Source organism: Drosophila sulfurigaster, chromosome 3 (genome assembly GCF_023558435.1).
Source record: "Drosophila sulfurigaster albostrigata strain 15112-1811.04 chromosome 3, ASM2355843v2, whole genome shotgun sequence".
Classification (NCBI taxonomy): Eukaryota; Metazoa; Arthropoda; class Insecta; order Diptera; family Drosophilidae; genus Drosophila; species Drosophila sulfurigaster.
Genome location: NC_084883.1, coordinates 20,634,200 through 20,648,861, shown reverse-complemented (window position 1 = coordinate 20,648,861; position 14,662 = coordinate 20,634,200). Strand labels below are relative to the sequence as shown.

The 14,662-nt window shown below is 36.4% G+C and overlaps 1 protein-coding gene across 7 annotated transcripts in view; it reads right to left on the bottom strand.

The window, feature by feature from the left end:
- The window catches only part of LOC133839908 (rap guanine nucleotide exchange factor 4), an 81,984-nt gene that overhangs the window by 4,549 nt on the left and 62,773 nt on the right, over nucleotides 1-14,662 (bottom strand). For 5 of the 7 annotated variants that reach the window (XM_062271546.1, XM_062271547.1, XM_062271551.1 and 2 more), the window contains 12 exons: nucleotides 9,529-9,580; nucleotides 8,424-8,518; nucleotides 7,313-7,399; nucleotides 7,095-7,236; nucleotides 6,801-6,993; nucleotides 6,479-6,624; nucleotides 6,185-6,329; nucleotides 3,849-4,025; nucleotides 3,505-3,666; nucleotides 1,371-1,732; nucleotides 993-1,246; nucleotides 716-886 (listed from right to left, as the gene is read on the bottom strand). In XM_062271546.1, coding sequence (XP_062127530.1) covers nucleotides 716-886; nucleotides 993-1,246; nucleotides 1,371-1,732; nucleotides 3,505-3,666; nucleotides 3,849-4,025; nucleotides 6,185-6,329; nucleotides 6,479-6,624; nucleotides 6,801-6,993; nucleotides 7,095-7,236; nucleotides 7,313-7,399; nucleotides 8,424-8,518; nucleotides 9,529-9,580 — 1,986 coding nt within the window. Of the gene's footprint in view, nucleotides 1-715; nucleotides 887-992; nucleotides 1,247-1,370; nucleotides 1,733-3,504; nucleotides 3,667-3,848; nucleotides 4,026-6,184; nucleotides 6,330-6,478; nucleotides 6,625-6,800; nucleotides 6,994-7,094; nucleotides 7,237-7,312; nucleotides 7,400-8,423; nucleotides 8,519-9,528; nucleotides 9,581-9,714; nucleotides 9,987-14,662 lie in introns of those variants that run through there. The other 2 variants (XM_062271549.1, XM_062271548.1) reach the window with 2 other exon arrangements.

Here is a 14,662-nt window from a genome sequence, read left to right as displayed (position 1 = left end):
CAGAATGGGATGGCAATGGCAGCCTAATTAGCCAAAAGGCTTTTAAAACTTCTACCAAACAATGCAGCCACAGGCGCAGCCCAAATAACGGCTAGAGCAATGCTCTCTGCTTTTGCTTCTCGCTTACACTGGGAGAAAAGGTTGGTGGTTTATATAAGATATAGTATACATAAAATAGAGCTTAACAACTCTTGAAGCTTTATTTTGATAGTGTTTCTCACTTTGCTTAATTTAAAATCTTTTTCTAAATCAATCTCTTTTTCTATTGGTTTTTCTAGGCTGAACTTATTTTGATATAACTCTAGCTTTGACTTTTCTAAAATGAAATAATATTATAAATATTCAATGTTTTTAAAAAGAGCTACAAAATCTTTTCGCTAAACATGTAAAAATGTCTTTGAGAAGCTTGACATCTTAATGTCTCACACAAGTGTATTGAAATACTAGAAATATTTGTAACGGCCATGACAATAATCTATTATATAGTATATTGAATAGATTAGTTTTCAAAACTTATTGAAAAACTTATTCACACACAAAATGTGTGAATTTCACTATTCTTTCAATGAAATACTCTAAACATATAGCAAATAAACTATCTTCTTCTCTTCTCAAATATTAGTTTCTTTTCAATCTTGTTCTGCTCTGCCTCAAAATACCTCTGTGAAAAGTAAAAGCAATATTTTCTTTTTGGCTTTCGTTTTGCTAAGTGTACCTTGCCAAAGTGATGTCGCCCAAAGGTGTGATAGAGTAGCTCGTACTCGTGGACTGCCCAGAATAAATCCCACTCAAAGATTGTGATGTGATAGGCAAGCTCTTTGGTGCTCAAGATTTCCAAATCGATGTCGACACCCTCAGTGGGGCACTCCTGCTCCGGCAGCTGTGTCTGTGTGATTGTGTGTGCACAAAGAGAATTGAGAGATGGACACTTATTAGAACCAAACAGCTATTTGGCTATTTGAACAGCCGAGAGAGAGAGAGTGGAGACTTACCAAAGCATCCAGATGATCCTTGACGGAGACAAACAAACGGCCATTGAGCGTGAGGCCCGTGGGTATGCTAACATCGTTATCCTTGAACACGGAACGTTCGCCATTCGATTTGACCTCGACGAGGCACAAGTCATCGGGTCCACGATTCAATTGCAACTTGTCGGCGGCACATGCCTTGATTAACTCCGCCGTTGTGTGCATGGGGAAGCGCAGAGTGCAATATGTGTGGTCGGCGCAATACACACGGAAAATGACTGCAAGCAAGCAAGCAAGGATGGAAGGAAGGAAGGAAGGAAGGAAGCAAGGAAGGCATGGAATTAAAAAGTGTTCAACTCTTGCCATTTGGCAATTTGCATTTCAATTGGCCAAACTACTCACTATCATCATCGGGTCGTATAACCGTCTTTGAGGGCGTCGCATTGCCACTAAATAGACAAATTGGCTGTCCATTCGTTGGCAATTTCCACTTTTGCCCGGCATTCTGATTGCGATCCTCCTGATAGCGTGCCATCTGCGTTAGCACATTGTGTATGATGCTCGTCTCCTCATTCAGATCGGGATCCGCTTCCACCTCGGCAGCGAGATCTTCGATGAAATCGCAAACGCTTGGCTCCTCGAAGGCGGCATGTCGCACGGCCATCACCCATTTTTGCATGAATTGGATGACGCGCTTCTTGAAGTTAATGATGTACTCCCGATCCTCCGGGGTTTGCGCCTCTTCGTGGGCATCACAATGAAAGGTGCAGCGTGGTTAAGGAAATGTACACCAACATTTGTTCTCAAGCATTTGCCTCAAAAATCTGTCACTTTGGCACGCACACCAAGCATCGAGTGGCGACGGCGAGAAATGGAATGGGAAATGCGAAGGGAAAGGGAAATGGAGGTGGAGGTGGTCAAAATTGGACTCTGTCTGCTTATTAAGCACATCACGTATTCCAATGCAGATTGGAGATTAGTTTCAAGCATCATTGAAGTGGGCACAAGTGAAACCCAAACGTAAGCCCAACCTTCCTGCTATTTCAACTGCACATTACCAAATTGTTGACCCAATGCTCAAGGACTCTAACTCTGACTCTCTCCATCTGTGTCTGTCTCTCTGCCACTCGCCTTCTGTATTTTCAACATCATTGTGGCTTTTGTTTTGCGAGAGAGTTTAACAGTTACTTTGCTGCCGAAAGGAAGTGCTACTCGTCCCTTAGTTGGTTGGTCCTTTCATTTATATACGCGTTAGCTAACGCATAAAAGGGTATACAAATGGTGTGAGAACCGAGGAAGAATCTTAGATTGTTATGTCTGGATGTCTGTCCGCCTGTTTGAGCACTGATATTTCAAAGATTATAAAAGCTAAGGACACTAAAGTTGGGGATAATACTTATTGGTTTCAAATGTGGATTAAAATTGTTTTAGACTTTAGTCACTCCCTCCTCTAGACCCGTAAATTGAAAAGCGATAAAGGCGTTGTGAATTTTAAGGCTAAAATTTTGCCTGATATACCATATTCCATATTTTGAAATTATTTAGTGGTCTAAAAATAAGTTACAGTTAAAATTGCATCTCTTTAAAAGAGCTGCCAAGTATCTAAAAGTCGAGTACACTCGTCTGTAGCTTTTGCCACTTGTTTTTTGCTACCCAACTTGACATTTTCAAGTCACGAACCTGACTTCATGTTTTTGCCCCACATATGTGTGGGCGTGGTCTTGTGTGTGTGTGTGTTTTAGTTTGTGTGTATGTGTGTGTGTGTGGTTTGCATGCTGCCAACACTTAAACTGTCGCTGTGGATATGTTTGCTGCCCTGCCACACGCCGTGGCCCATGTCTTTGCCTCCTGCCCCGCAACATCACGTTCCCCAATGTGTACGTGACTCCTGTGTCAGTCTATGGTCTAACTGTAGGGCTGTTGCAAATGGAAGTCGCCCATTTTTAAAGTGGTTGCCGTTTCTTTTTTTTGAGAGGCGGAGTAAGTCTTCTCTTTAAATCGCCTGCCTCAAAATTTGTGCTAAGCTCTCGCACGTGGCAAGCATGCCGAAAATGCGGCTCAGTGAATTCAATTAAATTTTGAATAATTTTTTGTTTTCCCTGATTTATGCAGCAAATCAAATACTAAAGTTAAATGGCAGGATAACAACTAAACAATCGCTAGAAGAGAGTTTGGGCATGTTAAAGTGCAGTTTAGAAGGAAAGTACCTTAACCGGGAACTTGAAAGGATGAAAAATTGAGGTAGGAATGAGCAAGCAAAAGACATAGAAAATAAAGGTTACTAAACCTAAGCTTGCAGCTTATTCATAAATCGAGCAAAACTAGAAATACTATAGTTTAGGGTAATTAAAAACTTAAATCCTTTGGTTAAGACACGAATCTAATAAAAAGGAAGAAAGTTGTTGAAGATTTTGGTTTGAAGTTGTGGAATGACTTGACAACCTTCAGCCAGGAAACCCCTAACGGAACAGAACCTACTAAATTGGTAAGCTTAAAATATAATTTAGTGTTGAGTGTTGTTTTGTAAAAAGGATATTAGTTGGCCAGTTCGTCGACGAGCTGCACGACGGGCATAAACACAATATGCGTGAGCAGAAAGTCATCGAGAAATGGATCCATGCCGCTGACCGACTGTCCCAGACGTGTCTCAAGCAAATGTTCCAGCATTTTGGCTGGTGTGCCCGACATCACGGTATATCTGCAAAAAGAGCAAATAAAGGTCATCACTATATTGTTTGTTTATTCATTTTGAAATTGAGTCACGTGTAATTAGCTCATAAAAACGCACGGACATTTAAGAAGTTTTACTCTCTTTGTTCGCTTGTTTTCGATTTCAATTAAATTTTTCGTGACGTTTACTTTGGCACAATTGTCACTCACTTGAATGCGGAATGTTGTCCACGCTGTTTGGCCACACGCTCGAGCACTAAAACATCCTTGCCGTGCTCCTGCAATCTTAGTGTGTTGGCCTCCACATCCCGCAGAATGCGATTAAAGTGCTCCTTGTCCACGCGCAGCAGATGACAATTGTTCTCCTTCAAAACGATTGTGGCAGCTCTGCAAAATAAAACCAAAGCAATCACATTTATTGCCACTGCGTATACGTAATCTGCATAAATCGAACGAAATGTGCAACAATTCGCAATTGCCAGAACTAACTTGATTGTGGCAAACGAAACTTTTTATGAATAATGTTTGCTAAACATTTTGGTAATTGCATTTTGACAAACTGTTGACAAATTTTGGGGCACTTCCGGTCATTTCCTGTAATTTCGATATGTATTTTTAGAGGAAAGATAAATGATGTCCACACAACTTGCAAATATTACAGGGTATCTCTGCGGTGATGTCTCCTCTTCTAGATGTGCCTTTATTCCATAGATTATTTAAGTTAAATTCTTAATTGGAGTTTTTCTTGTATAAATTAGCTTTTATATTCCAATGATATTTAAAAACTCGTTGAAATAAGTAACAGTTTATAAATTTCAATTAAGCAAAATTTTCCCTATTCAGATATCTTTTAAAATTTATGAAAAATTCTACAAGATTTAAATTTTTAATAATTTTAAAGCAAATTTCAATTGTCAAGTTTCTTTTTTTAATTCTAAATATATGTATTTATATCACCTTATAAAAGGAACAATTTTTAATGAATTTACAAGGTATCTGTCTAGTCGATCCCTCCTTGACTTTCACACTACGCTTGTGACTTGTCAATTTACATAAATGTAATTGATGTAGTTTGAGCTGAATGCAGCACGAAAATTGCATTTTTCCCGGTTAATAAAAAATCAATCGATGACTGTGGATAAAAAAACAAATAACTTTTATTTACCACTGAGGTAACGCCTACTTTCAATGGGCTTTTTGTGGGCGTTGTGGGTATTTGTAATGCGCTGAGAGCATAAAGTGTATTTTTAATTAACATTCAAGGTACTTATTTCAATGCTTTTAAGTGGTGTCTGCAGCGTTCGCTTGACATTTATTTATTTTTTTATGTGATATGCTCGAAAATTGTCGTGCGATATTATAAAAAGCTACTTTTGCTGATGAAAAGGAAATAAATATTTACACACGTCACTTAATGCATTCAATTTGTTTAATTATTGTGGCACTGAGAGCAATGCTGAAATTGTATTAAATATTACAAAATGAACTCTTTTGAGTAGCAGCTTTTTATTTGAATGCGCTTTTCAAACATTTAAGTTTAAATTAAGTAAGCGAAGCTATTGGAATTCAATTTATATTATTAATCATGTTTGATAATGAGCTTTTAATTATTGTATTGTCGCTGGCATTTTGAAAACTTTAATGCGCGTTACAGCTAAAGTTGCTGCCCTAGAAAAAACAAATGCAACCATGAAATTGAAGCTGCCACCAATTATGATTTTCCCTCAAGTAACTGGAGCTTAAAGCTTTAATGCACTTTTAAAGCTGTTGTAGAAGAAATTCAGCTCGTTTATCAAGCTTAAAAGTTTCACTTTGTTCGATATGTGTTGTAGATTCAAATTAAGCCAAGTTCTAAGTGCCACTTTGAAGCTATTGTGTGTGTGTGTGGGTATGTGTGTGTGTGGTACGTGCAACATATTCACAGCAAGCTCTTAACGGACAGCGTGTGAGAGAAAGACAGAGACAGAGAGGGAGGGAGGGAGTGAAGGGGCGTGAGCTAATGCTTAGCAAATTTATATTTTGTTTCAATTTTCAATTGTTTGCTATAAATGCCGCACAATGGCTGTTGTTATCTGGCATTTTTGTTGCCGCTCTTGTTGTCATTGTTGTTGTTGTCGCTTCTGTTGTTGTTGTTGTTATCTTTAGGGCTGGGGGCCACAAAGTGTCTAATGCTATTACCCGCCGCACTTTTACTGGATCTGGATCTGTGCACAGAGCTCTGCTGTGCTCTGTGCCAGAGTCCATTGTTGTGTGCTTGGCCAAGTGCAAGAGTGTTGTGGCTTGGCCTCCATTATGCTGCTCGCATATTGTTTGCAGTTGGTCTAAGGCAACAAAACGTGGCAAGAATGGAGCTGCCTAACTTGTCGGGGCCAGTGAAAGATGAAAACGATATAAAGAGAATTGTTGATGTCTACCAAAACTTTTGCTAACGAACTAGAACAACTTTCAGCTCGAAAAAAAGGAAAGCAACCTGACAATTTCAAATGTTGTTGAAGCGGGTGCAATAAAAAAGGATTGCGAAAGAGGGACGACAACTTGCCACTTACCTGGGTGCGTCGTTTATCAAAGCCAATTTGCCAAAATCATCGCCAGTCTTCAGAGTGGCAACTGTCCCTTTGCCATGTATCACAACATCCACGGAGCCTTTGAGTAATATATACCAGGAGCGTCCTTCGTCGCCTTGATTGAATACTGTGATAACATAAAAGCACAAAAAAAAAGGGATTAAAAAGGATGCTTTTTAATGGCAACATAATTAGCTAAAATTGCTGCTAAGTTAATTGAAAAACTTTGCTTCCTTATTGGCGAAATTGAGTTTACACAATTCACCCAAAACTCACATATGGTGCCCGCCTGAGCGTGAGCTTCGAATACAATTATCGAGGATAACTCTCGCTTAATGCTGGTCGACAGATGCGAGAGGGCAGCTATATGCACAAGTTCCTCAAATACCAGTTCCAATTCCTCGGGTGTGCGTTCATGTGAGCTGTGAATACAGAGAGAGAAAAAGAGAATGAGAGTTCAGAGTCGAGAGTGTGCGTTTGATTTGCCGATTGATTGAAAGCAAATAAGAGCAATTGTGGTAGGGGATTTTGGGGGCAGATTAATTGCAGCACATTCAAAGCACACGCATATATCAATCATACGCAGCGTTGTACTTACGGCTTGCGCAATATCATACGCAATGTGGCATCGGGGCCGCGTTGAAAGAGTGCACTCAATGCCTCACGTATATGCTCATTAGCTGCACTGAGATCCTCAGCTTGTGGTATGCCGGCTGCTGGTGCGCCGCCTTCCTCATCCAAGCGAAATCGATACAGAAAGCATTTATCCTTGAACGGTTGCTCCTTGTTCACTGTAACAATGCAACAACGCAAGAAGATACGAAATGAAACAAATGTGTTAACAGCTGTAAAATAGTACGTTAATTGGTAGAAGACATGCGTCTCCACTCACCATGTGTCAGTACACCTTCCTCGAGGAGAGCTTGCCACATGCCCGCCGCTTGGGCGCGTGTGTGGACAATGGGGGCTAAGTTGACCAGCCAATCGACGAGTTCAGTGCCGGGTGCACACTTGCGTATTAATTTTCCCGAAACCTGCAACGAATATGTACATGTAAGTGAGGTAAACGATGACTCAATAAGTCAGCTCTGGGGTCAGAACGTCACTCACCTTGCGATCCTTCAAACAGCTTGAGTTATCGACTACCAATAATGTTCGCAGCGCCCAGCCCATGCGGTTCATAGCAGGACTCGGCGTCTAGTTTAAATGAAAAGATAAATGTAATGGAAAATGTGTATAGAAAAGCAAAAGAAAAAGCAAAAAAAAAACTTTGCTAGTATAACTTTTAAGAACTTGCCGCTTGCAACTATCGAACTTTTCTTTAAAACAACTTTCATTTCTTCAGACTTCAACTTTTACTTTGCATCAACGTTAATGCGAACAACTCAAATTGTTGAATATTGTTTTTGAATTTTCAATAATAAATGATAAATATTCTGTCTTAAATCTGTTTAGTTTTACTTTTAACTAAAATGCATTTTCTTAACAATTTTAATTATGCTTTATTTTGATTTTGCTTTATTTCGATAACAACTTTAAGTTAGTTTTACTTTGCATCAATTTTAATGCAACTTAAATTGTTCAAAATATTATTAACTATCTTAAAGAAAATAATGAATATGCCATAAAATGTGATATATATTTCTTTGATAATTTTAAATATGGTTACTTAATTTTATGGCATTTAAAATATGTAAATTGTTGTTAATATGTTTGCTAACTGGGTGAATAAATTACCTAAAAATAGATGAAAATTGTCAGTTTAATAGTTACACAAAATTGATTATGAATTATTTAATTATTTTCATCTTGACTTCAAAATTTAAATGAAGTATTTAACTTTCTATGCCCATAAGACTCAAAAGCATTTAATTGTCTTAATCGCTTTCGAAAGTTTGCTTATCAAATTATAATAAAATTGTGTGAGTGACTCACATTAATTCATTCATCGACAAAGATGCTAAACTTAATAGGCTTAAAGACTACAAACTTATGGCGTATTAATTTACATTATTTCTCTCTCTCTTTGGAAACTCATAGCTTCCATTTAATTGTTCAACTTTCTGACCGGCAGTAAATGAACTGATTTTGTCAGTTCTCAACTAAAGCTACTTATGCTCTAGTCTAATATTTGCCATAAGTGAGCATGTGTGTGTGTGTTGTTAATTTATGGCATACAAACACAACCTGTGTATATGTGTGAGTGTGGGTGTGTGCTTACCTCGGTTATGGGCAGCGCAGGATTGGGATGATCCGGGCTGAGTGGGCGTTTTGTTGGCGATGTGGCTGCTGCGGGCTGTACGCCAGGACCAAAACCTAATAATGTTCAACGTAATTAATAATAATAATAATAATAATAACAGCAATAAAAGCATCATACAAATACGGAAAGGGTTCGATGGCTATTCAATCGCTTTTTCCATATACATACATAAAAGTGAATTTAATTGCGCGCCTGAGGGTAGGCAACACTTTTTTCTTTTTGCATTTCTCTAACTCATAATTAAAATTTAATAATGTTCAACATAATAATAATAGTAATAAAAACAGCACTAATAGTATTTAGTAAAATACGGAAGGGGTTCGATGGCTGTTCAATGGCCTATTAAATGTGTTTTGCGTATACATAAAAGTGAATTTAATTGCGCGCCTGTGGGTAGGCAACACTTTTTCCTTTTTGCATTTCTCTAACTCATAATTAAAATTTAATAATGTTCAACATAATAATAATAGTAATAAAAACAGCACTAATAGTATTTAGTAAAATACGGAAGGGGTTCGATGGCTGTTCAATGGCCTATTAAATGTGTTTTGCGTATACATAAAAGTGAATTTAATTGCGCGCCTGTGGGTAGGCAACACTTTTTTCGTTTTGTATTTCTCTAACTCATAATTAACTTTTAAGTATTAAAACTTAATAATGTTCAACATAATAATAGCAACACTATAAAATGCTGAAAGGGTTCGATGGCTGTTCAATGGTTGTTTAAATGTGTATTCCATATTCAATAAAAGTGAATTAAATTGCTTTTTGTTTTGCATTTTTCTTTTTCATATTGAACATTCAAGAATCAAAACTTAATAATGTTCTGCATTACTAATAATAATAATAACAATACTAATAGTATTTATTAAGATATGGAAAGCGTTCGATTGCTGTTCAATGGCTGTTTACATTTGTATTTCGTATAAAAGTGAATTAAATGGCGCGCCTGTAGGCAATACTTTTTTTATTTCGCAATTCTCTTATTCATAATTAACATTTAATGAGCTTTTAATCGCGTGCGCGTTGCCGTTAATTATAAACAAATATTGCATTGACATACCGTTTTTAATTTTGCAATTGGTGATAATGTCATTCATCAACTCCTTGTTTTTCTGCAAATAGAAAATAAAAGAGTGAAATGAGTTTAGCAAGGGCATCATTCGGTTGTGTTATTTATAGAATTGATAATGGAATTCGTTGTGGTTGTTTATTGTTTGAATTGCATTGCTCATCCAGCACCACCTACATTGCTCATTTCAAACGCTGTAGTCTGTGGTCGCTGCTGACGCTGTTCGCGACGTCGCAACTTGACAACAGCGGAAGTGTCGCCATCTATTATTGTTGTTGTTGTTGCTGTCGTTGCTGCTGCATTTGTTGTTGTTGGCAGCGCACTGCAGCTGCCGCTGTGCCGTCGATAGCGCAATAGTACACAAAAGGGCGCCTGATTGTTGGCCACAAATTGGCCAGAAGAACGCTGTTCCCGCGACATTTATTTGTTTCACGCTCTGCACTTTCACTTTACACTTCTCAAAACATGGTATTCCTTTTATTTTGTTTTCGTTTTCGTTTTCGTTTCGCCAGGTAATTGCTCCGCGCGTAGCGTCTTGATAAGCCCAAAGGCAGTTGAGTACTTGGGGCGCAGTTGACGAGCGTTTTGCCACTGCATGTGTGCGGGTTTCTTTATGTTGTTTTTGCGCTATTCTCGCTCTCGCCTTATCAGGCACACACTTGCCTAGGGTTGCCACCATCACACTTGCACGCTATTAATAGATGGCGCATTTGTTGTGTCATTTTCATAAATAATCAAGGCAAGCTGCAAGCTGATTGTTCGGGGGCATTGACAATGAATTAGTAATTGCCAAGGCAGCGAGGGCAAAGGCAAGCGTGAGAGGGGGGCAGAGGTCCCGCATGCCACGCAACTTTGGTGACGCTTGGTAACACTTGGCAGCCAGCTGATAAGCGCAGCTAGAGCGTTGGCGTCTACGCTAATTAAACTCATTTCACTTATCAAAACGCACAGCGGGCACAAATAGTCGAAGAGGTCGCTACACAATTGTCGTTAGATATGATGAGTCCATGATGAGCAATTCATAGAGAGCGTTAGAGTGGGAGTGTAAGAAAGAGAGAGAGACAGAGACAGAAAGAGAGAGCGCCAGCTGTGGGAGTGACTGAGTATGCCGATGAATCGCCTTGAAAACAATAGCATACTTCGATAATAATACTCGTTCACTCAGCTCTGTCAATTCTTGCTATTCATTTCGCTTCAGGTTAAGGGCTAAAGGCAAGTCGGCTTAATTGACAACCAATTATGCTTTATCCTTTTATTTGAGTTCAGCGAGTGGATTGCCATTTAATAATATTGATATACATGACATGGAGAATGGGATAGTTGCTGGCAAAAATTAATATATTGGCTGCTCTCATCAAAAATAATATACGCTTTCAATTGTTTTTTGATTAAAGACAAATGTTAGTTCACATGGAAAGAAGTGTACTATATTTTGATAGTAGTTTAATACAATTATAGAAAGTATGTTAAAAAAATCAAATGCAACTTAAAATAAATATTATATACATATATGTAAAATGAAATATAAAATATAAATATTTTAAGCATAAATATATTAAGTAAGCTGTAATATAAACTTTAATTTAAATAGAACAGCATTTAATTTGACAATTAGAAAACTGCAGACGAGTCTGGTCGACTGTGAAATATTCGCAAAGCATTTCCTCTACATTTCCTGCAAGCAAAGTTATAATACCCTTCTTCCCTATAAGAAGTGGATATAAAAACTTTGTGTTACAAATACATTTGCAACACAGATAAATAAACGAATAAAAATAAGTAATATAAATGACACAAAAAAAAAACCCCCAGGTCAATGCAGTTATATTTTCAAGTTGATTGCTTTACAAACTAAATTGTAAAATAATATTTATACGAATAAGATACTATTTTCAATAGAGCATTTATTGAAATTATAGATTTATAATAAATACAAAAATGAATAAGCTTTTGCATTTCTAACACAATAAATGTACGAATAGGAAGATTTAAAAAGAAATATATACAATAATGAAACTTATTTCTTGTATAGATAAAACAGCTGACTCTTTAAATTTTGCAATTGTAACAAAATAAATTTACCTAGAAGAGGATTCCAAAGTAAATACATACATTTTTTTGTGGATAGAAATCTGTCTCTAAATTTGAGCTGCAGTCTGGATTATTTAAATTAACATAAACACAATTACTTAAAGAAAATTTCTCAACAAGTTTCGCTACATTAAACTGATTGATGCAATTAAGTTGTTAATTTATTGGCTAACCATATCGAATTAGAAATAAATGCACATTAATCTATTATTTGTAACGCTCAATGAGTCGAGTAATTTTTATGCAATTATTTAAAGTATTGTAAAGAAATTAATTGACTTAAGCAATAGATTAATGACTTTGTAATTAATTGTTTGATTTCAAAGTAGTGAGATATTATGATTTAAATAATAAATAATAATTAGCAGTTATGAAAACAAAGCAATTAACTGTAATGTATAAGTAATTTTATATTTGATTATAAACTATAAAAATATTTCAGGAATATTAGCAAATCTAGAGTAAGTAATTATCCAAGTGAATATGTAAATATCCAAGAGATATTACATGAAATATTTCATTATATTTATACCGTAACTTTAAGCAAATGTTACTTAAGTTATTGCATTTGAAATTACTCTTTTAACTGTGTTGGTAATTACAGGCATTACGCAAGTAATGCCAGGTAATTACACTTCTAAGAATGTCTCGCATATGTTGTAAAGCATTTTATTTCCCTACTGCACACATACAAATGTATACTTAATTTATTTCCCTCACTCTCTGGGTGTATGTTTATGTGTATGTGCGTGCTCTCGTTCTAAGTTGCAGTTATACTTCTGTATGCAACTTGCGTTTGTGCATAAATAAATAACCGCAATGTCCATGGACACGCAACGTGTATGTGTGTGTGCGTTGTTCTCGTAGTTGTTGTTGTTGTTGTTGCTGTTGCAGTTGCATGTTGTGCAGCTGGGCAATGCCGAATGCCGTTGCGCTTTTCTATTATTTATGGAGTGCGCATTACGTATACCACATGTGTACAATTGTGTTGGATGATGTTGGTCTCTCTCTCTCTCTCTCGAGAATTATGAAATGCGCCGAGACACGAAATTAAATGCAAATATTTACAAATCGATTGGCTTTGAATTTATGCAGGCATATTCTTGCCCCGCCACTCAAGCGTTCAAGCGCTTGCAACATTCGGAGCGGCCAAATAATTGAGTTACAAATGAACACGAGCAATTTTCGCATTTCAATTGCAATTCTGCCGAGTGCCGCATTCTGTCACAAATGCCGAGTCTAATTTCCGCAGACACTTGCCACTTGCAACTTGCCACCTGCCATTTGCCACAGCCACCTATCAGTGTGTCAATTTGTGTGTGTGTGTGTGTGTGTGTGTGTGTGAAAATGAAATAATTGCACTTGCCACGCGCTTCATTTGTATTTAACTGTTTGCAACTGTTGAAGGGTTTAGACCTCTATCAGTTGCCACTGCATTGTTGCATGCACCATTGATAAAGAAATGCAGATAGTAACCAGAACTGAGCAATCAATTGGAGTTAGCCTAATTTTTGGTTATTCAATTACTGATTGCATTTCCATTTTACTAAAATGCCATTCACAATTAGATACAATTTAACATTTCAGATAATTATATTTAATTGTTTTTTATTTAGCATTCATTCACTCAATATACCTGCTACCTATAGGGTTGAAGGGTATTATAACTTTGTGCCTGCAGGATTTTCAATACATGCAATAATAATTACAGTATTGATGATTCCTGAAAATTGTTGGTTGCGATCAGATAAAAATTGTTGAAGTTATTTAAGAAATTCGTTAGTTATCTATGGTAGATTTATTATATCAATATATCAGTATATCAAATATAAGATTTGTTATATTTTAGTATATTATTTTAATATATTTTAAGAACATTATCGCACTGTTTTGCTTTTATTGAAAGTGAGTAGCGGGTATCTCAAGGTCGAGCACACACAACTGTAGCTTTCTTACTTGTTTTCTCATTATAAAAGTAATAATAAATTAATTTGCAACTATGTTTGTAAATTGCTGTGGTTATCTAATTTATTAGAAAAGTGATTATTGAATGCAGTTTATTTACTGGCAACACAGTAATTGACATATTTTCCAATTACAATCAGTCAATTATTTTAATGCGTGATTGAAAAATATTTAGAAATTAAGTACATTGAAAGACAATTTCTGTTTATATTACTCTATAATTTTGACGTTTTGCAATCAATATTTGTAGTAATAAATTATGCACATCACATTCGCAATTAGTCGAGTAATATTCTTCTTTATTCAATGAATTTGTAGATTCTATTCACAGCTTTTTTTATTAGCTAAACATTCGTGAATTCTTTTTTCTCTATAAAATATTTATTTTCTTGCTTTGATTTGTACTGAATTTTATCATTTTAAGAAGAAAAGGCGAAAAAGTCAGCATTTTTTACCTCTTCAATAAAATACAATAGCTTTTCCCATATGTAGAAATCGCCTCCACTGGCAATATTTATTTACCTCTTATTCCAATAAAATGTTCTACGTTTAAAAATGAAATTATAAGCTGAAGTTAATATTGTATTATTTCAGTAATGTAATTATTAATATGAAATTACTAACTGAAATTCTTGTGATAGTGATATTATTTTTTATTCAATAACCATCTAGATTCTAGCTGATCAAGTTCACTGCACATTTGTGGTCTGGCAAACTATGAAAAGGCAGTCAGTAAATCGATATAATCCTTGCAAGTTCTTTGCTGCTCCCCCCTTTACTTTGTCAGCACTTTCTAAATTCCTTCTTTCATCTTCTTTCTCTCCTTCACCTTTCACATCTTGCACATAAATCGTGCAATTTCCAGGTACTTAAAAGACACAGCAAACATACACATACACTCCGCACACACACACACAAACATCTCACACACACTTATAAACTCTATCAGTGAGGAGCAGCAGAGCGTGTGAATTTTGCAGTGACAACTGTTCGCGTTATATATTATCAATTTAAACAGATTTGATCGCATTTGCTCGCAGTAGTCAGGTTGCAACTGTTGCACTGTTGC